The sequence below is a fragment of the Entelurus aequoreus genome, linkage group LG04 (genome assembly GCF_033978785.1).
Source record: "Entelurus aequoreus isolate RoL-2023_Sb linkage group LG04, RoL_Eaeq_v1.1, whole genome shotgun sequence".
NCBI lineage: Eukaryota > Metazoa > Chordata > Actinopteri > Syngnathiformes > Syngnathidae > Entelurus > Entelurus aequoreus.
Window position 1 is genome coordinate 18,893,153 of NC_084734.1, and position 24,177 is coordinate 18,917,329.

A 24,177-nucleotide genomic window follows, 5' to 3' on the forward strand; every position below is an offset into this window, starting at 1 on the left:
ACAGTGTGTGATCTGAGTGATTGTTTGGCCAGAATATCCACTCCCTCATTCCCTTCTATCCCTACATGGGCAGGAACCCAGATGAAGCAAACAGCTAATCCCCTCTTATTCATTCTGTGCAGTTGATTATGTATTTTGAAAATGAGATCTTGCCTACATGACTTCATGGTTTTGATGCTTGTAAGTGCTGCCCAACTGTCTGATGCTATTAGTGTATTTTTATGGTTATTTCCTTCTATCCATTCCAACCCTAAAATGATAGCTGCAAGCTCAACTGTGAATACTGATAGATGGTCTGTGGTTCTTTTCTTGATGTGTATCTTGTATTGTGGAATGAAAACTGCAGCTCCTGTTCTTCCAGTATCAGGGTCTTTTGACCCATCAGTAAAAATCAGCGTTTTGTCTGAGAAATGTTTTTCCAAATAGCCTGAAACTAGCAAGCTAAGCTAAGCCTGAGAAGCTTTAAAGTTCACTGAGACGAGTCTGACGCAAATAATACATTTTCGTTTTTTCACACGATATGCGAATAAGTAAAAATGCGTAAATGAAGGATTTAACGCCGACTTCCAAGCCACAACGCTCGTTAAATGCTTTTTCTGTCAATGCTGTGTTCGCTGTGAGCTGGTTTGTTTTCAACGAATTCCCGGTTGCTATGAGCGAGAGAATATAACAAGTACACTACCCAGCATGCAACAGGAGTTACGAGCATGCGCGGTAGCCCCGAAAAGTGTTGCATGTTGCCACGCTGTAAAAGTAAACGTCAAGAACTCAGCCAACACGCCTCGTCTGCATTATTTATAATTAGACAGACAACACATCTACAGTGTGATTTTGTTTTGTTTACAAGGAAAGAAAAACAAAAGTTAAAAAAGGGAGATATGTTGTATATATATGTATGTGCTGCGGTTATTTTAAGAACGTTGCGACAGCTGCCGTAAAGGAGGTGCGTTGCTAGCCTGGTTGCTATGTTTCCGGTTGGTCGTAAAAGTGTTCGTCATGTGTTTTACCCTGCTAAAATCTCTCAGTAAAGTTATTCGATGGATGATAGCTTTTGTTTTGAACTTTATTACACCTTGGAGCGCCTTTTCCCGTCCATTGTTTTCCTGCTTTCGCTATCTGTGCCTAATGACTGAGCTACGTGACGTCAATTCTTGTGATGTCCAACGGAGCATTTCTGGTCGGGACGGGATTCGAATAAAGAATCAACTCTTTTCCTTTACTATAGTGGTCTCAATAACGGGTACCGGTTCTCAAAAAGGGATTCGAGTCCGAGGACTCGGTTCTTTTCTTATCAAACAACCAGGAAAACCGGTTTCGAGTATCATCCCTAGTAACCATAGATAGGAATCATTGAGGCTACACTAAATTAATGGCGATTTAGACAACTTGGACTTTGCTAGTAGGTTTTATTAGTATTTACAGCATATTTGATGGATTTACTCTCTGAAACAGAAACAACAATCAAACCATGATAATGAAAACAAACAAAATTCGGAGTCCAAAAACTTTTTTCTGAAGACAACTAGCGCATCCTTGTGGCTAACAGAAAAACAACAGATGTTTTGTTTCCAAGTGATGCTTTCTTACATTTGTGGTTCTCATAAGGCGTTTCCTTTAACTGCAATAAATGATACATATAAAACACATCAACAACAAAAAACTAAAACCTTTTTTTTTATTTGGACTGATGTTCTTGCACAGACGCCTTTCGGAGATTCTTGCTGGATTCAGTGTCAAATGTTTACCAATAAACATTGTGTGGGCATACAAGCAAATAAAGCCTCGGACCATCCAGAGTGTAAAAAGAAAAGGAAAAAAGGAGGCCACCCTAGCGGCTGTTACTGTCTGTGTGCAACGTTTGCATCTGTATGCGACTTTCCTCCAGCGTCACGAAGCAGCCGCTCATCTCTTCTTTCACTTTCACTCCTCCTGTACCAATGTCGCAGGTCAGCAACGCTATTGGACCCTTACTCGACTTAAGGTGGACCTTTATGCTGTCCTGCACAGGTGATGAATAAACACTTAATGAGGTTGTAGCTTGTCAATGTTTGCCTTTCTGTGTTTGGTTACCTCTGTGGGCGCCGGGACCTCAAGTTTGGTTTCCTCCGGAGCTTTGACCAGGATCACCGTCTGCTCGTCAAAGGAGGGTAGCCGGCTGATGTCCTCGTGTGTGATGTAGGCCGCCGTGCACACAGAAAAGTCAAGGAGCAATCTCAGGCTGTCTCTCAAATGGAATATTTTAAATGAGTATACAGTGTACACTGTGTAATTGTTGACAAAATAGTGCTGTCCCAATTGCATTACTGTCATTGTACACTTACCGCAAACAACCATCTTCACTCCTTTCTCAAGTTAGCCCCTCCCCTTCTGCTAAGTAGCCAAAATGGTGACTATTTATCGCAAGAGTTCAAGAGAGCGTTAAGTGTATCACTACGTACCCAACAATTTTGAGTGTTTTGAGCACATCTGATTATTGAGTGTACTGCTTTTTTTTTGCTGTACTTCTCAAATGTGAACACACTAATGCACTCAAAAAACTAAGTGTAAGTATGCAAGTGTAACACACTAATGCACTCAAAAAACTAAGTGTAAGTATGCAAGTGTAACACACTAATGCACTCAAAAAACTAAGTGTAAGTACGCAAATGTAACACACTTATGCATTCAAAAACAAAATTTAAGTACGCAACACTTGCGTATGCATTTAAAAGACTAAGGGCCTAATATTGGCTTTTTTCATAAGAAAAGTGTGACATTATCGTTTTCAACCCTAAACAACAGATCATGAAGTTATTTAATTACTGTACGTGTGTTGGCTCCATTAGTGTAGATGGGGGCGCGGCCGTGAGCGTGCTTACGCAGCCGTATGCGCCTAGGCGACTAAAAATAAAAAACTTGATGTATCCTGGGCTCCTTGTTGGTGTTTACTGATGTTCAGGACAATGTACACTTCATTGCAAAATATCCCTATATTAATAATCAAATGCGTTATAATTCCACAAGAGTTTTGCAGCAGCACATGCGTGTACGCGTGTTATAGGCACTTAAAAAAATCAAGAGGCTTCCTCTGCTTTTTGTTAATGTGCGCTGATTTAGAAGATAATGTACACTTCACTGCACATGAAATATGTCACCATGATGCTGATTAAACATGCTATAATTCCTCGAGTGTTGGGTGTCAGCAACACATTTGCAATTAAAAAATATCTATAATGCTCCCTGTGTAAGTGTGGGCTGATTTAAAAAATAATGCACATGTCATTGTATGTCTAGTATATCACAATAGACATTGTATTAACAGAGGCGTAATGCCACAAAGTCAGCTGTAGCTGCTTTTCTAGGTTTCTGATTGAACAAAACGTGCATGTTTATGCATTAGCGTATGGACAAACACTGTTTTAAAACTACACTCGTGTGGATGGCGATCGTTTTAACCCGGATATGCATATTTGAAAGTATCCGTGTTTGTGTGGACATGGCCTTAGTATTAGTAGGCAAGTGTGACAGATTTATGCACTCAAAAAAATAAGTGCAGTCAAAAAATATGTGCAAGTACACTAATATAACACACTTATGCACTCAGACTAAGTTTAGGTACATAAGTGTTACACACTCAAAAGACAACAGATCCTGCACATGAGTCTAAGTAGGCAACTGCACCAATTGAGACATAGCCATACTGTGTCCTTTAGCCCAGTAGTCCCCAACCACCGGTCAGTGGATCGATTGGTACCGGGCCGCACAAGATTTTTTTTTTTTTAAAATTAAATCAACATAAAAAACACAAGACACACTTGCAATTAGTGCACCAACCCAAAAAACCTCCCTCCCCCATTTACACTCATTCACACTCATTCGCACAAAAGAATGAGGAATGAGGGAAAAACGGAAATTTCAGTTTTTGGTCTGGCCCTCACTGACTTGGGACCATTGCTAAATTATGTGCGTCCCAAAGTCACCAGCCTTGGCGTCACTATAGACAGCGATTTTAAACTTGACAAACAAGTCAATGGCGTTTTAAAATCGTGTTTTTATCATCTTCGTCTTTTGGTAAAGGTAAAACCGTTTTTGTCTTTTAACCTTTTTGAACAAGTCGTGCATGCTTTTATTTCAAGTCACCTGGACTACTGTAATGCACTTTATGCTGGCATTAGCCAAAAAGCTCTCTCCCGATTGCAGTTAGTCCAGAACGCGGCAGCACAACTTTTAACAGGGGCCATGAAACGCGAGCATATAACCCCAATTCTTGAGAGTTTGCACTGGCTCCCTGTTCATTTTAGAATTGATTTGTTAGAGCGCCCTGTAACGACAAAAGGATATGTGGCATTTACTTTGTCATCCGTCATGTCGAAGAGTTGCTGAGCACAGTTTTTGATGAGGCCGTCTAGCGCGTTCTCCACCATCTTCAAGTTTTCTAGTTCCTTCTGGAAAGTTTTCTTGTCCTTCCACAGAAACTTGGAGACTGGACTATGTCCTCTGTGGGACAACAATGAAAGAAGGACACAATATTTTTAGTGCACTAAAAAATAAAAAACATAACATTACAGACTTACATCCACTGGACCCTTCTGGCAGTCCTCTGGACCACGCGGACGCCCTCCAGGACGCTGATGATGTCATAGATGTGACACTTGCGGGTCTGCAGGCTGCTGGCCACCTGATGGAGGTCCAGACAGCCGTCTGGAGCCACCAGCAAGAGCTGCAGGAAACGTTGAGTCAGCAGGAAAAGGGACGTGTCTAAGAGGAAGACAGTTGGAACTACATCTTTTTTCCCTTTTAAGCATTTTTACTTAGTAAGTCTTACCGTGTCCGCTTGACTGCTTTGTTGTTGGAGTCTTCTCTTTGGACGGTAGGTCCACACTGCAGACAAGAAGGCCAATATGTCAACTCATTCCACTCCGGCACCCCGTAGAAGGTGGGTAAAAGATAGAAGCTAGGGGAGGATGAGTAAAAAAAAAAGTTGTTCTCAAACTGGGCTCCTATTGAGGAGGCCCAGTCTCGAGTGAGGAAAAAAAACTTGATAGCAAAGCACATATACATAATATAACATACAACTCGGGACTTGCAACAAGGGGCAAAGGGGCGGGCATCCGTCTCAAAGCTGCCAGCCACTAGTGTGCTACTTCGTGTTCCAACATGCCACATGGGGTGAGGCGAAGGGGTGAGGCTGGATTGTGTGTGTATATGCTCATTGTTCAGGGTGTAGTTGTTGTGTCTATAGGCCTGGAGTCTCTCTCTGCAGGCGTTACGAGCAAAACTCAACTCCCAGGTGTTATTGGAGGAGGCAGGGAAATAAACAACCAAAAACATTGTCTACTCTATGCTAAAAACAAGGCAACATTCAAACGTATACAAACCCTAAAATTTAACACACTTCTGATAAGTAAGCTCATTATGAATTTTTTCATCCTATTTTAGATATACCGTATATTACCAAATAGTAGCCCGGCCGTTTATTTCACAAAATCGATTTTTGAGACAGGCGTTTAAAAGAAGCAGGCGGTTATTTGCACAAGGCTTTTATTTATTTTTGCACCAGCCTGCACCAGGCCATTATTTGGTTACAATGGTTACTGTCCAGTATTTTTTTTTCGCACAAAAAACATTAAATGTAAAAGCTATTGTAAACATACATCAAGCTCGTCGCTCACTTTCTTCCTACCTCCACCAGATAAGCGAGCCCGTTTTCCATTGAGTGCCGACTGAGATAGTAGTTCTTCCTTTTTTTGTTTCCATTCTCGTACACATTTTGGGTCAACGTTAAACTGCCTGGCCGCTACTAAACCAGAATTCTGCTTCGCATACTTCAAAACCGCTAGCTTGAACTTTAAGTCAAACTTTCTGTTCTTCTTCCCCCTTAAAGTATTCCCGTCCATCAGTTGTGGTGTACCGGTATCCTGTTCATTCAACTCACTGCTACTGTTGCTTGCCATGTTGAAACTTTTCCTCGTGGGTTTGTTGTTGTCGTTGAGTGTGTGTTACGCTATATGCGGTGACCCATTGCAATATGTTGATTACCCAGAATCCCCACGTAATGTAAACCATCACGGCACAGATTTCTTTAAGCCTTTGATTGTCATGTAACTCTCTGGACTCCACACGTCTGCTGTTACCGTAATTACCAGAATTACTGCACCTTTGCTTTTCTTTTTAGCTTATAAATTGGCTTTAATGAAATCAATATGATTTTAATCTAAATTATGCAAATAACAGACCATGGCTATTAGGACATGGGCGGTTATTTGCCCAATGGTGTTTATTTGGTAATATACAGTAATTAATTTTATCTCCACTCTTTAAAGCCACTAACACAAGTCTCGTGGCAAATTGAGACAACCTTTTTGCCGTGCTTCATATTATCTTTGGGCCACAGGGCGGTATTGTTGTTGCTCTCAGTCAAGCACAAGAAGAGGGTGAGGAAACTTACATGCATAGAGAAATTGACGTTAAAGATAAATAATTAAATTAATGCGATTTTAATAAATAACACGCTAAATATGACTGGAATTAATTGCAATTTACGTGTTAATTTGACACGCCTACTTATTGTCGCTCCTGACTTATTAATCTACTTGTCAATTTCCTCTTAGTTGGTTAACCTCTGCTGTAACGTAGTTCTAGTAAGATTTTTGTTGTATGTGTGAATGTGAGTGTGAATGTTGTCTGTCTATCTGTGTTGGCCCTGTGATGAGGTGGCGACTTGTCCAGGGTTTACCCCACCTTCCGCCTGAATGCAGCTGAGATAGGCTCCAGCACCCCCCGCGACCCCAAAAGGGACACGCGGTAGAAAATGGATGGATGGATGGATGTATTAGGGCTGGGCGATATATCGAATATACTCTATATATCACGGGTTTGTCTCTGTGCGATATAGAAAATGACTATATTGTGATATTCGAGTATACGTTCTCACGCAGTTGCTTTTAGCTGCGGGCATTACACCACAGGCTCTTGTCACTCTTTCTTGTCTCTGCTTCTTACAGAGACATAAAACAAGCACACCTTCTTACATACGTCACATACTGTCGCGCGTGCAACGTCATATGCTCTTGCGGAGCAGACAGGTAGTAGCCTGGGTAACGTTAGCTGCTAGCGGAGCGGTGCCAGTGGTAAAACGAGAGAAAGAAGGTACGAATCTGGTCAAAAATGAAGAAAAACAGCACGGGGTCCATCGTCTGGCGGTGGTTTGGCTTCAAGTGGGAATATGTTGAACAGAGAACCTTAATATGTCAAGTATGCGGAAAAAGCGTTAGCATTACTGCTAATTTGTAGCATAATTTGAAAAGTCACCCGCTAGAGAATGAAGAGTGCTTGAAACTCTGCATGTCAACATCTCCGGAAAATGTCATACATTCTGGATTCATTACACATCAACTGAAATATTGCAAGCCTTTTATTATTTTAATATTGCTGATTATGGCATACAGCTTAAGAACATTCAAAAATCCCAGCTCAAAAAATTTAAATATTTCCTCAGACCAAGTAAAAAAAAAAAAAGATTTATAACAGCAAAACAAAATCAAACGTCAAAAATGTCAATTAATGCACTCAGTACTTGGTTGGGAATCCTTTTGCACGGATTACTGCATCAATGCGGCGTGGCATTGAGGCAATCAGCCTGTGGCATTGCTGAGGTGTTATGGGTGCCCAGGATGCTTCAATAGCGGCCTTTAGCTCATTTGCATTATTTGGTCTGGTGTCTTTCAGCTTCTTCTTCACAATACCCCACAAATTCTCTATGGGGTTCAGGTCAGGGGAGTTGGCAGGCCAATCGAGGACAGTAATGCCATGGTCAGTACACCAGTTACTGGTGGTTTTGGCACTTTGGGCAGGTGCAGATCATGCTGGAAAATGAAATCATCTCCATAGAGCTTTTCAACAGATGGAAGCATGTAGTGCTCTAAAATATCTTGGTACACAGCTGCATTTACTCTGGACTTGATGAAACACAGTGGACCAACACCAGCAGCTGACATGGCTCCCCAAACCATTGCTGACTGTGGGAACTTCACACTGGATTTCAAGCAACTTGGATTTTGCTCCTCTCCAGCCTTCCTCCAGACTCTAGCGCCTTGACTTCCAAATGAAATACAAAACTTAATTTAGTCTGAAAACAGGACTCTTGACCACTCTGCAACTGTCCAGTGCTTCTTTTCCATAACCCAAGTCAGACTCTTCTTCCGTTGTCTTGAGTTCAGGAGTGGCTTGACCATGGGAATACGGCTATTGTAGCCCATTTCCCGGACACTTCTGTGAACAGTGGCTTTTGATACCTGGACTCCAGCTTCAGTCCACTGTCTTTGAAGCTCCCCCAAATTCTGGAAGCGGCTCTTCTTCACAATGCTGTTAAGGATGTGGTCCTCTCTCTTGGTTGTGCAGTGTTTCCTGCCACATTTCCTCCTCCCAACAGACTTTTTGTGAATGTGCTTTGAAAATGCACTCTGTGAACAGCCTGATCTTTTAGAAATTTATTTTTGTGTCTTACCCTCCTGATGGAGGGCGTCAATGATGGTCCTCTGGACAGCAGTCAGGTCAGCAGTCTTCCCCATACTTGTGATTTAGTTTACTGAACCAAGCTGAGTGTTTTTAAAGGCTCAGGGAAACCCTTGCAGGTGTTTCGAGTTAATTAGACGATTCAAGTGATTAGTTAAATAGCCTGCTAGTATACTTTTTCATGATATTCTAATATTTTGAGATAGGATATTTGAGTTTTCTTAAGCTGTATGCCATAATCAGCAATATTAAAACGACAAAAGGCTTGCAATATTTCAGTTGATGTGTAATGAATCCAGAATGTATGACATTTTCATGTTTTTAGTTGCATTACAGAAAATAAAGGACTTTATCACAATATTCTAATTTTCTGAGACAGTACTGTATATTAATGCAGTATGAACAACGATGTTTTAATTAGACGCATAGAATCATGATACTGGTGTGATTATATAAATGAAGCCCTATATTGTATTGTATTGTTTTGTTTCATTACTTCACATTCAAGCTATCTTAGCGGTTAGCGTGGCTTCTGTTCTCCTGCTGGTGTTTTTGTTCTGTGTGTGTAAGCGCTAGTTCTACATTTTAGAACCATCGGTATTACTTCATGTAACATACCTAAATCAACCATATTTGGAAGTTTGTCCATCTATTCAGAATTGTCCACGTCCCAATTGTGATGCATCAAAGAAGCAATAATTTCCCCCAACTCTATGAGACACCCAAACAGTTTCTACAAAAAATATGCATTAAAAGGTTATGGCATGTGTTTGAAATCTAAAATACTGTATGCGTTAATGTAGTATGAAATAAAAATGTTTACCTCGATGTCTTGGCCTCTGAAGTAACGTGAAAAGTCTGACTCGGCGCCTACAAAGCACAAAGAGTTACAAATATTCCAGCGTAATAGTTACAGGTGTTTTTATTAATAAAATAAGATATTATTGAATTTTTTCAAGTTACCAAACTTGTATGCACGCACATGCGATCAGGAGCTCACCTTCTGAGGTGGCGGTGGTGTAGGAGGAGGTCCCACCTGAGCTGCTTCATCCCGACCTTCCTCTTCATCCTCCTCCTCTTCGCAGCTAACAGGGCCCCACTGGTCCTCTTCCTCGGACGACTCGACTCCCCAGGGGTTGATGATGCCTAGCGGTCCATCCAGGTAGGGCGGCATGATGGGAATTGCGTCGTTGCTCACCCCCTTGACAGAGATGTCTTCAGGCAGGAAGTGCTCCTCACAGATCAGGTGTGGCTCAGCCAGATCTTGTTTGTCCGTCTCTCGTAACGCCGCCAGCCATACCTTCATCATCATGTTTATTATTGTGGTTGTACTTCTCTAAATCAGCATAAACAACAGTTTCTAATATATGGACCACCTTTGTCTACATGAAGATGTCTTTCAGGAAAACCGCACTTTTTTGGAATTTTGCCTGTCATCCACATTCCTTATTTGAGATGCCCACGCATCTGTATATAATATACACACACAAGTATATGATATACAAATAATAAAATGTCAAATTGAAATTGACTATCATATAGTGTATGACCTACTTCGTAGTAAACTTTAGTAAAGTTGTGTATAAACGAATAAATAAAACGTCATGCAATTTTCATTCCATTATTGTTTACATCAGCGACTTATGTTCAAGGTTTACAAAAAAGTAAACAAAGGCACGAATCAAAATAAACATTCACGATACAGCACATAAACAATAGTGACAAGTCTAGAACTGCTGAGTTTCGAGGGCAAACGATCGACTAATTTAGCAGTCCATTCAAACTATGAAATTAACCTATCTAAAGAAGTTTTGTAGCTTGCTACATTTTTCTCAACAGCCTGTAATTGTTTGTGTTTTCTTTTTTGCTTCGTTCCTTAATCGGCATTTTGAGAGCTGCCTGACCTAAATTCACCGAACACCTGACGCCCTTCCAGACCCTGATGCAACTGGTGTATGTCTCGGAAAATCTTGGAACAACTCGGCCGTTCCCGTTGTCGGTTAACCTTTGACACACGCGTCCAAAATGGCTGCACCCATGTGGTTTATACCGATTAACGTTAATTATGCGATGTCTTAAACAGTTGAAAATGTAAGAAAAAAAGTCATGTTGTTTTTTTTATCAATTTATTTGACGAAACAATTACGTTACAATTAGGGATGTCACGGTATGAACATTTCTTATCACGGTTATTGTGATCAAATGTATCCCTATTATTATTATCGCTGTATTTTTAAATGTGCTCAAAATTTTCTAAAAGTACTTTTACTGAAATCATTTAACCAAGTTTTATTGAAAAAAACAAACAACACATTCAAAATGATTTCCTTTGAAGAAGAAACATTATTGTTAATAAGAACACTGTACTTATCAAGTAAAAATTGAATGTGAACATGAAAACAACACAAGCTTTATAAACAAAGTAATATGGCAGAAACAAAATAGCATAATTAAGTAAAAATAAAAGTGTAAATTGTGCAAGATATCACCTTATGGACATAGGAGATAAACAAATAAAAACAATTGTAAGAATTTTGCAAGATGGCACCCGATGGCCATAAGATGTGACTGCACTTGTCCATATGAATAAAAATAGTGTGTTCATCATATATGAGATCTAGTCTTACACATAAGGCTGCACGATTATGGCCAAATTAATAATCAAGATGATTTTTTATCAATAGTGAAATCACAATGATAATCATGATTATTAATTAATTAGTATTATTTATTATGTTAGTTAAAACAGTGTTGGGTTGGGGTGTGAACGTAATGTCTAATGAGGCTATAAACGTAATCAATATATTTAAAGGCAAATATTTGTCTTTATGTTCATTAATAGTATCAATCTGTCACCCTTCTCACATTACATTATGCCTTTATCTCTATTTTTATATTTTAATACAGAGAAGTATTTTTTTAAGTTATGTACTTTTTAATGTGGATGTAGATGCCATATCGGGACAGATCCATTAAGAGTTTGAGCAGAAATATGTCGTATAGGTATTAACTATAAACAATAAAACATTAACGTGCTTGCTATGTCACATGAATGGTTTTCAAAGTAACTTTCTGAAATGAACAAATCCACAACATGTAAAAACATGGTGTTTACTTTTTGATATCAATATAAAACAAAGCAGTTTGGCTAATGAAGATGAAGTCTAAAAAACAAGCTTTGTTCTTTTCACCATGTGTTAGCGCAACAGATTAGCCCACAGAAAAACAGGAGTGATACCTCTCACATCTAATACACAATCTTCACAGCCTGCGTTCAATTAGAAGAGCTGATAAAACATTTTAGCTAGTATTGATGTTATCGGAACACAGAAAAAGTTTGCAGTTAAATAAAGGACCAGTGAGCATCCCAGTAAACAAACTGAAGACTTTATAAACAAGTTGTGATATCGCCTGCTGCATGTTTCCTCACGTCACTAACTCTGTCACAGCAGCTGATGTACGCTCTATTGAGAAAATGAAATCAACATCTCCTCCACGGTATTCTTTTAGTGTGGGACAAATTAGTCTTTCTCCAATATTGTCCACACCTGTCGTCATTTAACAGCAGCAGTGCACTCTTGGATGCACGCAAAGACTGCACGGAAATGAAACAAGGGGAAAGGAAGTTAAACAAAGCGCTTGGCTCCGTTTAGTTCGAGAGGAACTCTACGGAGCAAAGTCTATCGTTGCTTTCCTCCATGTTTCAAGCCAAACGACGTTAGTGTGCATGCGCCGGTGCTGCGGCGACTCCTTTTCTTTTCTTTTCAATAATAAATGACGGGTTTTCGGTAATTAAACATTTAAACAGTATTACTAACTGTCAGGAATTTTACCGCGGTTTATTAGTATACAATTTATCGTTACATCCCTGGTCCATTAACAAGTAAAAAGTCAAGGGCGGTCACAGCATGTTCTTGCCGTCAATGCTGGTCAATTTTTTTAGGGCATTACGGAAAGTGATAAGGGCGTTCGCGGCACTTCCATCCATCCATTTTCTACCGCTTGTCCCCTTTGGAGTCGCGGGGGGTGCTGGAGCCTATCTCAGCTGCATTCGGGCGGAAGGCGGGGTACACCCTGGACAAGTCGCATCACAGGGCCAACACAGACAGACAGACAGACAGACATTCACACTCACACACTAGGGCCAATTTAGTGTTGCCAATCAACCTATCCCCAGGTGCATGTCTTTGGTGGTGGCACTGTTGTTAGCCGCCTCGTGCCAGCAGTTTTTTGCTATTTAGAACAGAAAAGAGAAAGACGTGTGCTTTTGTCTCACAAGAATTGTGGATGAGCAAAAACATTTTAAAAGTGCAGTTTAATTTAATGATAGGCATAAATCAGACTGTGAAGGCTGGTCTGTTAGTATATAGTTATATTGTGTGGTTTAATAACGTAATAAATGTTATCCTCTTCAATATATACACCAGACATCAAGAGAAGGCTACAAAACATTAAAGCTAAACTTTTGTAGAAAATAAAATTCTAAAAGCCTGGAAGTTTAGGATGGTGAAAGCAAGCCAAAGATTCCAACTTTGTACGAATAAGGGTTTAGATTTAGCGTTAAATGACGTCATCACGTAAGCAAACCGGCTAACAGCAATTTGCCAATGGGTGAGGGCCGACATCCGGGCAACTGAGCTCCATACGGGTTCTTCGAGCCATAGCAACCAGACTGGCGTTGAAAACAAACAGTTGCCATTACTCTTTAACCTGTCGACCTATGCTGGTTAAACCCGTCATTCTGCCTCCAAAATGCCGAAAAACTGTGTTGTTTTTGGTTGTGCTAACCACAACTGGAAACAGAGAAAACAAAGGTTGTATTTTGTTCTGCCAAAGCGTGATAAAAGCCCACAGAGACGAGACAGCCACGGGCCCAGGCTTCGGTTCCATGCACGCTACAGCGGGAGGGACGGGCTCGGCTTCCAGCATGAGACGCAGGAGCTGACGTCCAAGCGAGTTGACATCCAAAACAAACGCTTCTACTTGGACGTCAAGCAGAACGCCAAAGGCCGCTTCTTGAAGATAGCCGAAGTCGGGCCGGTGGCAGCCTCACGCTGTCTATGTCGGTGGCGGTCGAGTTCCGCGACTACTTGGGGGACTTCATCGAACACTACGCCCAGTTGGGTCCCAGCAACCCGGGAATGGTGCAGGATGAGCCGCGGCGGGCCCTGAAAAGCGAGTTCCTAGTGCGGGAGAATCGGAAGTACTACATGGACCTGAAAGAGAACCAGCGGGGACGGTTCTTGAAGATCCGGCAGACCGTGAACAGGGGGCCCGGCTTGGGGTCAGACCATCGCGCTCCCGGCGCAGGGAGTTGTCGAGTTCCGCTACGCTATGGTCAAACTTATTGACGATTACGGCGTGGACGAGGAGCCCGCGGAGCTGCCGGAGGGCTCGTCGATGACTGTGGACAACAAGCACTTCTTCTTCGACGTGGGCTCCAACAAGTACGGTGTGTTCACACAAAGTTGTTAACTTCCGGGTCTCTTTCTTAGTAGCGCGCAGGCTAACTAGCAAGCTAAGCTAAGCCTGAGAAGCTTTAAAGTTCACTGAGACGAGTCTGACGCAAATAATACATTTTCGTTTTTTCACACGATATGCGAATAAGTAAAAATGCGTAAATGAAGGATTTAACGCCGACTTCCAAGCCGCAACGCTCGTTAAATGCTTTTTCTGTCAATGCTGTGTTCGCTGTGAGCTGGTTTGTTTTCAACGAATTCCCGGTTGCTAGGGGATTGGTAGGCGAAAGTGACGTAGGTCCGCCCTCACCCATTAAAGGCTAGCAACTAAAGAAGGACAAAAAAACACATAAGTTGCGAAATGTGCCATGTTTATGCTCTGCTATCAAGTCCATACCTTCACCCTCGCTGGGTCTCTGGGAAAGGGGAAGAACCTCTTCGGTGGTCGGTTGATGCCCCCACGGTTACCGTTCGACACGCGGTTCGGACATCCGGAAACAACACACTTGACCATGCTGAGCCTCAGCCCGAGACCCACACCAAGCCAATGTGGACTATAAGCACATCCGAACCCGCCCTGAGTCCACAAAGCTCAGTTTTAACTTCGCTGTTCAGACTAGACGATCTTTCTTTACACCGGAAATTGTGTTTGTTGACGCGGAAGTACAACAACGGAATGAAAACAAATCTGCGCCTGTTGCTAGGGCGCCCTCTACTGGAGAGGACGAGCAAAATACATTTTTTAAAATCGGGATCACTTTGAATTGTGTTGCTGTGAGTAGGTTATTTCTTTATTTTATTCTTTTTAATTCTTTTTTTTTATTGAACGAAAAACATACATTTATAATGCAAACAAAATTCAAGGCACTTTCAACCCCAGCGAAACATGTCAAGGAAAGAAAACAAAAGCAAATACAGATAGAGTATTTAATAATAATAATACAAAATATGAAAGACAAAAAGGGGCTACCTAAATCACTTTAAATGTTTTTAACAAATATATCAATTTAAGGGTTATTGTACTCTTAATCATCCTCCAAGATTTGATTGATAATTGTAAATTATTAAGTCAATTAGAAAATGTAGATCTTACTTTAAAAAATCGACATTTATGTAGAATTTTTTTTTGCCTGGAGCATAATAATGTTGACAAAAATTTCCATGTTACAGTCGTTTATAAAAAATACCAAATTTGATCTCTTCTATAGAGAATGGGGACATCTCCACACCCTTGTTTCTCAGCCAATCTCTGATCTCCTCCCAAAACACATGTACACTATCACATTACACAAACAGATGATTGACATCCTCTACAGCTCCATATACATAACAGCCATCAACCTCCATTCATAAATTTAAGTTTCAAAAAAATCCTTTGAAGGGTATATTCCATTAATAATTTTAAATTGTATTTTCTTAAATTTTGGGAAGAATTGTGTAATATATCTTGTCCTTATTTTCGTTAGTTCAACTTTTGTAAACTCCTTCAGGCTATATTGTCTATGAACTGTGTCCGGAAAAAATATGATTTCACTAATACTGCACTCATATATTTGCTGGAACATTTTTCATCACAGAAATGAACATCTTCAATATTAAGGTTTCTCAGACAAGGGGTCGTGTTTGAATACAAAACATTCTGAGTCACCACAGATTTTAAGCATAGAGGTATTGCTCTGGTGATCTTTTAAAACAGATTTTTTGCACAACAACATTGATACTTTTCATACATTTTTTCATACGTAAACAAACTGCCACAACTGTCCATAAAATGTCTGACGCCCAAATACACAGTTGCATTATTCTATATATATGTATGGATTTTTTATTAACTAGAATGTAACGATTATTCCATATAGGTGTGATGTGTGGAGAGAAATTGTGTTTAAACAATAATTTCCAGTAAAGTAAGGTCTGTTGGTGAAAATCAGACAGTTTGACTGGTAATGAGTTGACATGAAAGTCACATTGCAACAGAAAATGAATTTCTCCCAATCTCTGGATGTTGTGGTGAGTAGTTAATGAGTTATTTACATTGTTACTACATGAGTAACAATACATGAGTTTTAACATGTACACAATAAACACTTGACTGTCCCTATTATGTCCGTGTGACGGGAGACACACATCCCAACACTGCTCCCATGCCTGCATGCTACAGTGACCTGAATAAGGCAAAATAGATAACATATTCTCCCCTCTTACATGAAATGTTCCCTGAACAAAAACATTAAACTATTCAAAAACCCTTCACATGAGATTACAATTTCACCCCTTTTTATTTTTTTTGTATCAGTTTTGGATGTCAGAGCTTTTTTAATGGGAAAAATAAAAAAGGGTTCATTTCTAACAAAATAAATGTTTTTCAGGGTTATTTTTCAGTTAAAAAAACTAATTAACAAGAAATATGGTGTTATGAGTAATTTAAAGGATCTAAAGCAGGGGTGTCACACTCATTTTCATTGAGGGCCACATTGCAGTTACAGCTGCCTTCAGATGGCTGCTTGTAACAGTAAATATAAATGAATATGAATATATAATCGCCTCATTATATTTTCACACAATTATATATTTTTTTACAGACAAATTGATGGATAACTTGCTTTGAGATCATTAGTCAAGATGACAAGCAGATATTCAAGTACTTGTTTTTATTTCTACAAAAACATTTTCGCTATGTGTTGCATGATCAGATAACATTATAGTTAAAGAGTTATTATTATTACTGATTCATTTTAGTTGTTCATAGTTTTTTTATTACGTTTGACTTGTTTAACTGTATGTTGAGGGATGAGTAAAAAATATGCGTTCCTATCCTACAATCCATGCAGATACTGTACCAACTTTACTCATTGATCCATCCATCCATCCATTTTCTACCGCTTGTCCCTTACGGCTTCGAAGGGGGATGCTGGAGCCTATCCCAGCCATGTTGTGGCTAATTTACGTGGAGCATTAAAAATAGTAACTGCTAGAATAAATACAAAGAAATATTTGGTTAAAGATTTACACTGAAACAGGACAGACAGTAATATTTGCAATTAAAGGTAAAAACCATCCATCCATCCATCCATTTTCTACCGCTTGTCCCTTACGAGGTCGCGGGGGGAGCTGGAGCCTATCCCAGTCACGTTGGGCTAATGTATGTTGAGCATTAAAAAGAGTAACTGCTAGCTAGATAGATAGATATATAGATAGATAGATAGATAGATAGATAGTACTTTATTGATTCCTTCAGGAGAGTTCCCTCAGGAAAATTAAAATTCCAGCAGCAGTGTACAGAGTTGAGATATAATTTAAAAAGTAAATAATAAATAATGGGGGTATATGTTATTGTTTTGCATCCCCTGTCATCGTAGTACCCCCCCAGAGAGGAGTTGTACAGTATGATGGCGAATAAATACAAATACATATTTGGTTAAAGATTTACACTGAAACAGGACAGACAGTAATATTTGCAATTAAAGGTGAAAACCATCCATCCATCCATTTTCTACCGCTTGTCCCTTACGGAATCGCGGGGGGTGCTGAAGCCTATCTCAGCTGCATTCGGGCGGACAAGTCGCCACCTCATCGCAGGGCCAACACAGATAGACAGACAACATTCACACTCACATTCACACACTAGGGCCAATTTAGTGTTGCCAATCAACCTATCCCCAGGTGCATGTCTTTGGAGGTGGGAGGAAGCCGGAGTACCCGGAGGGAACCCACGCAGTCACGGGGAGAACATGCAAACTCCACACAGAAAGATCCAGAGCCCAGGATCGAACCCAGGACCTTTGTATTGTGAGGCACACGCACTAACCCCTGTTTCACCGTGCTGTTGGGGCTCATTTATGTTAAGTATTAAAAAGAGTAACTGCTAGAATAAATACAAATAAATATTCTGTTAAAGATTTACACTGAAACAGGACAGACAGTAATATTTGCAATTAAAGGTGAAACCCAATGAATGGTAGTAAAACAACTTGCACTGAGCCTAGTCTATAAAATCCGCTACACCTCCCTGATACCGAAGTACATGTCAAACTACTTCCTTAACGTAAATGACCGCCATAACCACAAACACTAACCACGTTAAACCCAGATTCCGAACTAACAAAGGTCTTAACTCATTCTCTTTCTATGCCACATCAATGTGGAATGCGCTCCCAACAGGTATAAAAGAAAGGGCATCTCTATCCTCCTTCAAGACCGCAATAAAAGTTCACCTTCAGGCAGCTACAACCCTAAACTAACACCCTCCCCGGATTGTTAATAATCAAATGTAAACAATCAAATGCAGAAACTTTTTCTTATGCCTTCTGATCTCTCTCTCTCTCTCTCTCTCTCGCTCTCTCTCTCTCTCTGCTACTACTACTACTACTACTACTTGCTGTCCATATTCTACCAAGTCAGACCTACACTGTTCCAATATCCATTTCTCTGTTCTCAATTGTTGATGACTGATGATGATAACAACCAAACCTAACCCCCCCCCCCCCCTCCACACCCCGGATTGTAAATAATGGAAATAATTCAATGTGATTATCTTGTGTGATGACTGTATTATGATGATAGTATATATCTGATAGTATATATCTGTATCATGAATCAATTTAAGTGGACCCCGACTTAAACAAGTTGAAAAACTTATTCGGGTGTTACCATTTAGTGGTCAATTGTACGGAATATGTACTTCACTGTGCAACCTACTAATAAAAGTCTCAATCAATCAATCAATGGTAATTGTAAATACCGTCAGAGATGTGTTTTGTTTTTTAACCGGAAATGAACTGTATGTGTTAAACCCGGCTTGATTGCATGCAAGACAACAGTGTCACAATATTACAATTACTCACTCTCGCTTGCTCTAAGTTTCAGCTGTTGTCGTACGTAAAGACGCAGAAAAAAAGAAAGCAAAGACTGTCTGTGGTGTTATCTGGTATGCATGTTATATGCATGTTAATACATAAACATGTTAATACATGTTATATTTCATGCAAAGGTTTACAGATTTTTACATTATCTGACATACAGCAGTAATTGTTACAGTCTGTTTAGTTTTCTAGAAAGGGAGATGTGGTGTTATCTGGTATGCCTTTATTTTGAAATAGCATACAGGATGTCCCCGACCGGATGTTAGGTAATGACGCTTGATGTTGTGACACTGAATACTATGGTAGACTGAGGCTGGTCGGAATAAAACACATTGCTTGCATAAACCGACTGATCATTACAACCCATACCACGACACTGTCCACCGGTAAAAACTCCCGGTATTTCACAGGACCACTCTCGCTTACCTTCTTATTCCGTGGTTTCCGCGCGTCTTGTCTGCTCTTCTTTCTCTTGTCTGCACTTTCTAACTCAGTCTCTCTCCCCTCAAAAATGCTCTTGATTTTCGGGATTGCATTTGGTTTGAGTTTTTTCGATCTTTTCATTCCAAACTCCAACCAAAGGCCTTCATCTTCGAAGTCCGAGTCATGAAAATGATCGCTGCAAACGACGCTCCTCTCGCTGGGTCCGTCCCATTCTGCGCGAGTCAATTTGATCTGAGCGGTCCATACTTTCCTCATCTTCTTGTTTCTTGGAAATGTGTGCAGGCTGACTCCTTCTTTTGTTGTATTGCTACAGCCTACTGCAACGCACCTGCTAGGCATAATGAATGATTTGTTGAAATTACAGGGGAAAATAGCATGATTCGGGAGATAGATGGAAGCAAAACACATGATGTAGTATGAATGCGGAAACTGCCTCCAGTCGCTCTGTCGCTGACGTCACCAGGCAGATGAGCCAATCACGCTGGTTTCGGAGATAAAAATGTGACTAAAACTCAAAGTCTGCCATCGGAAACGGAGCCCAAAAATGACTTATGCGTCTATTTTTGAGAAGGATTGTATGTGTGGACATCGTTTTTTGGTCCGAAGCTACGAAATAAGTGTTAAAATGTGCTGTATTAGCTTGGTCCGGACCCCCTGCATATGCGCATGCGTGTGAATAAAAGGAACGCAGAAATGTAATTTTTTTCTTCATAACTTTATTTAAACAAAAATACGATACAAAACAGCAATATGAACATGAAGATTAGCAAAATATTTAGTACTTTTTCAAAATATGGACATCAAAAATATTTACTCGTTGCCAAACTTTCCAGACAATTGTCCAAAATATTAAAACAAAACTACTTTAAAAAGGAAATTGAAGAAAAAGTAAAGCTTAAAAGTAAATAAAACAAAAACAAAACAAAATATACATAATTTTTAGATTTATCTTTAATTAAAATAGTTTTTAATGTTTTTTAGAATGTTGGAAGTTTTCATGTCCTTGTTATTCTTTGTCATCATTATTGAGTTATGCAATTTTATTTTTTTTATAGAATAAAACAAAAAAAATACTTGGCTTACATGACATTGCTCGGTCTAGCTCCAGCCTATCTTGCCGATTGTATTGTACCATATGTCCCGGCAAGAAATCTGCGTTTAAAGAACTCCGGCTTATTAGTGATTCCCAGAGCCCAACAAAAGTCTGCGGGCTATAGAGCGTTTTCTATTCGGGCTCCAGTACTATGGAATGCCCTCCCGGTAACAGTTACAGATGCTACCTCATTAGAAGCATTTAAGTCCCATCTTAAAACTCATTTGTATACTCTAGCTTTTAAATAGACCCCCTTTTTAGACCAGTCGATCTGCCGTTTCTTTTCTTTTCTCCTCTGCCCCCCTCTTCCTTGTGGAGGGGGAGTTACACAGGTCCCGTGGCCATGGATGAAGTGCTGGCTGTCCAGAGTCAGGACCCGGGGTGGACCGCTCGCCTGTGCATCGGTTGGGGACATCTCTGCGCTGCTGACCCGTCTCCGCTCTGGATGGTTTCCTGCTGGCCCCACTATGGACTGGACTCTCACTATTATGTTGGATCCACTATGGACTGGACTTTCGCTGATATGTTGGATCCACTATGGACTGGACTTTCACAATATTATGTCAGACCCACTCAACATCCATTGCTTTCGGTCTCCCCTAGAGGGGGGATGAGGGGGGTGGGGGGGTGGGGGGGTGGGGGGGGTTACCCACATATGCGGTCCTCTCCAAGGTTTCTCATAGTCATTCACATCGACGTCCCACTGGGGTGAGTTTTTCCTTGCCCTTATGTGGGCTCTGTACCGAGGATGTCGTTGTGGCTTGTGCAGCCCTTTGAGACACTTGTGATTTAGGGCTATGTAAATAAACATTGATTAATTGATTGCTATGGGCTATGGAATCGTATATCGCAAATTACATCGCAAAAACAGGACTGTTTCTTTGTTTTTTAAAAGTGTGTATTAAAAAGTGTATTATAGGTACTAAACAGTAAACCGAAACTTCAGTCCAGAATAGGTGGGAGATGGGACATGAAAAAATATGTGCAAAATCAACTCTTTTTCAAGATGACAGGACGGTTATTCTGGAGAAACATCCTGGATGAATTTGGATAGGAGTGAGTAACAAGTGTATAATTTTGCTTTGGTGTGTAGTTCTTTAACTTTGTTTGGAACAAAAAATTTATTATGCTCAGTCCAGATCTTTTTGAAGTTAATATGAAGGAAAGGAGTTTGTTTAGAACGCACCAATATTAGTGGAAATGTAATGCCGCATTGAAGGAATAAGCAATCGTTACACTAAATAATGCTATATTTTAGTACCTCAACCTACGAGCACATTGTGTTCCACTACCAAACTTGTAACTCAGAATTCTGATATGAATCCGTGGTTGGCCCTCCCAAAACAGAACAATTTTAGCATGTCTTTTAAAAAGGAAAACAATCATTTGGATAATAATATTGTTTGTTAAACAATACAACATAAATACAAACAACTACAGTACAGTAGTTTTATGAATGTAACAATGTAGGTAGTAGGGATGCACGATGGAAATTTGAACCTATACCGATAACCGATCATTTCCAGACCTTGATAACTATTATTTATGTATCTATATTGACGCAAGATGTTGTGAAGAGAAACTGAAAAAAAAAAGAAATTACCGGTATCTTAAATGTAGATTCTACCAAAAATATACATGTCTATTGTGGGGAATAGGATAATGTCAACTGATATTTGTGTACCTATAACTAGCTATACTATGAGTACAAATACACTATACTTCTGGTCCATGCAAACAATTAGAATTATTGAGTAAAAAGAAGTTGGAATTTACTGATATTTTGCCAGTTCAATTATTTGATCAACAGACAACAACAAGCTGTATGGTTTCGTAAAATAAAAAAACAACAACACAACATACATACATGAGGCCAATAGAAGCCAATAAGAGTCTGCATTGCAGTTAGAAACAACACTGTAACAAGTGGAGTCACATCTCTTGTTAATTGACAAAAATAAAATAAATACAAGTGTATTTGTCCCTGACACTAACAAAATAGTGCAATAAGTGCCTGCCTTTTTAAAAAGGCAACCTTCAATTGTAGAACATAAAATAAATCAGGGTTAAAAAAATAAGTGCATTTTTGTCCACTAAGAAATCATAGATGAACTATGAAATCAAACATAAACAACTACTAATTTTGTTGTCAAGTTATTTTGCTTTTCAACACTTCCTCATCAGGTCTGTGGCTTTACGTTTATGCAAGGTCTCGTTTAGCATCACAGGCAGCTTCATACTACTTCCATAAATCTTCACGATGGTGAATTTCAAGTGACTCATCAGATTTGTTGTGTTGAAGCTCGCTTTTTCCTTCCGGGGGGATTTCTGCAGAACAAGTTTTGCAAATTGTGAGTGAAATGTCATCTTCAGACACAGTAAATAAAGCCCACAAAACACAAAAGAAGCCCAAACTAGTGATGCCGCGCCATGTTGCTTTTCTGTGTACACAACAGGCCACGCGTGCAGTCACATGACTTCACAAATATGGGACCATACCAGCGGCGGGCCGTGTGTTTCCCACCTAGGCCTTCAGTGACGTCCAACTTCAATAATTACCTCTCAAAATACCATAATTGATGTCACCACATGACCATTGCTGGAGAAATACTATACAGGAACACATTTACGCACTACTGGGCATTGAATCACCACATCAACATTGTACTAAAAGGGGTTATTTTGTGGCGCATTTAAAAATCAATAAACCCACATCATTCTACTTTTGTATTGCTTGCTGTTTTAAATTATTGCTGTGTTTAGGTGCCCAAAACTATACATCCATACCACCCCCTTGGGTTGCTTCTACCCAGCAGGCCACCTGCCCTGGTCATGGACACCCCCGCCCCGATCCTATATTACCCCTTACCCCTAATGCAAACAACTATTGATTCTGACGCTCTTTTTGTCATTGTGAAACGATAAACCGATTATATTTTTCTAAAAACCAGCCTCTGGTCAATGTCTTCATTGGACCCGTACCAATTCAAGGTTAACTCCTCTTTTGAGGGTGGCGTTATCCAACTTGGTATTGTAAGACGTACGTAGCATTGTTAGTCATCATCTCCCACTTTGCCACACAAACAAGGTCATTTTCACGCAAATACATTATGATTATATCAAATGTTTATTGACAAAAAGATCCACACTGATTGTATTTTCTGGAAATTGGTATTTAAAGTGAAGCAAAACAATAAATATATACAGTCGTGGTCAAAAGTTTACATACACTTGTAAAGAACATAATGTCATGGCTGTCTTGAGTTTCCAATAATTTCTACAACTCTTATTTTTTTGTGATAGAGTGATTGGAGCACATACTTGTTGGTCACAAAAAACATTCATGAAGTTTGGTTCTTTTATGAGTTTATTATGGGTCTACTGAAAATGTGACCAAATCTGCTGGGTCAAAAGTATACGTACAGCAATGTTAATATTTGGTTACATGTTCCTTGGCAAGTTTCACTGCAATAAGGCGCTTTTGGTAGCCATCCACAATCTTCTGGCAAGCTTCTGGTTGAATGTTTGACCACTCCTCTTGACAAAATTGGTGCAGTTCAGCTAAATTTGTTGGTTTTCTGAAATGGACTTGTTTCTTCAGCATTGTTCACATGTTTAAAAAAAGTAAGGACTTTGGGAAGGCCATTGTAAAACCTTAATTCTAGCATGGTTTAGCCATTCCTTTACCAATTTTGATGTGTGTTTGGGGTCTTTGTCCTGTTGGAACCCCCAACTGCACCCAAAACCCAACCACCGGGCTGTCCCGAAGAATTTAGAGGTAATCCTCCTTTTTCATTCTCCCATTTACTCTGTGTAAAGCACCAGT

The 24,177-nt window shown here is 39.9% G+C and overlaps 1 protein-coding gene and 1 pseudogene across 2 annotated transcripts; one reads left to right on the forward strand and one right to left on the reverse strand.

The window, feature by feature from the left end:
- Positions 1-1,397: 1,397 nt before the first annotated feature.
- On the reverse strand, positions 1,398-19,629 carry LOC133648361 (transcription factor E2F2-like). 2 transcript variants are annotated; one of them, XM_062044382.1, is made up of 8 exons: positions 19,241-19,629; positions 9,494-9,793; positions 9,317-9,363; positions 4,805-4,860; positions 4,554-4,737; positions 4,321-4,476; positions 2,071-2,185; positions 1,398-1,999 (listed from the first exon to the last, which is right to left on the reverse strand). In XM_062044382.1, the coding sequence occupies exons 1-8, from the start codon at positions 19,595-19,597 to the stop codon at positions 1,829-1,831; spliced, it is 1,386 nt and encodes a 461-aa protein (XP_061900366.1). In that variant the 5' UTR covers positions 19,598-19,629; the 3' UTR covers positions 1,398-1,828. The 2 variants fall into 2 exon arrangements, with proteins under 2 accessions (XP_061900366.1, XP_061900367.1); XM_062044383.1 differs by lacking the exon at positions 19,241-19,629 and adding an exon at positions 14,350-14,631.
- On the forward strand, positions 13,101-13,968 carry LOC133648069 (transcriptional activator protein Pur-alpha-like; annotated as a pseudogene).
- Positions 19,630-24,177: the final 4,548 nt, after the last annotated feature.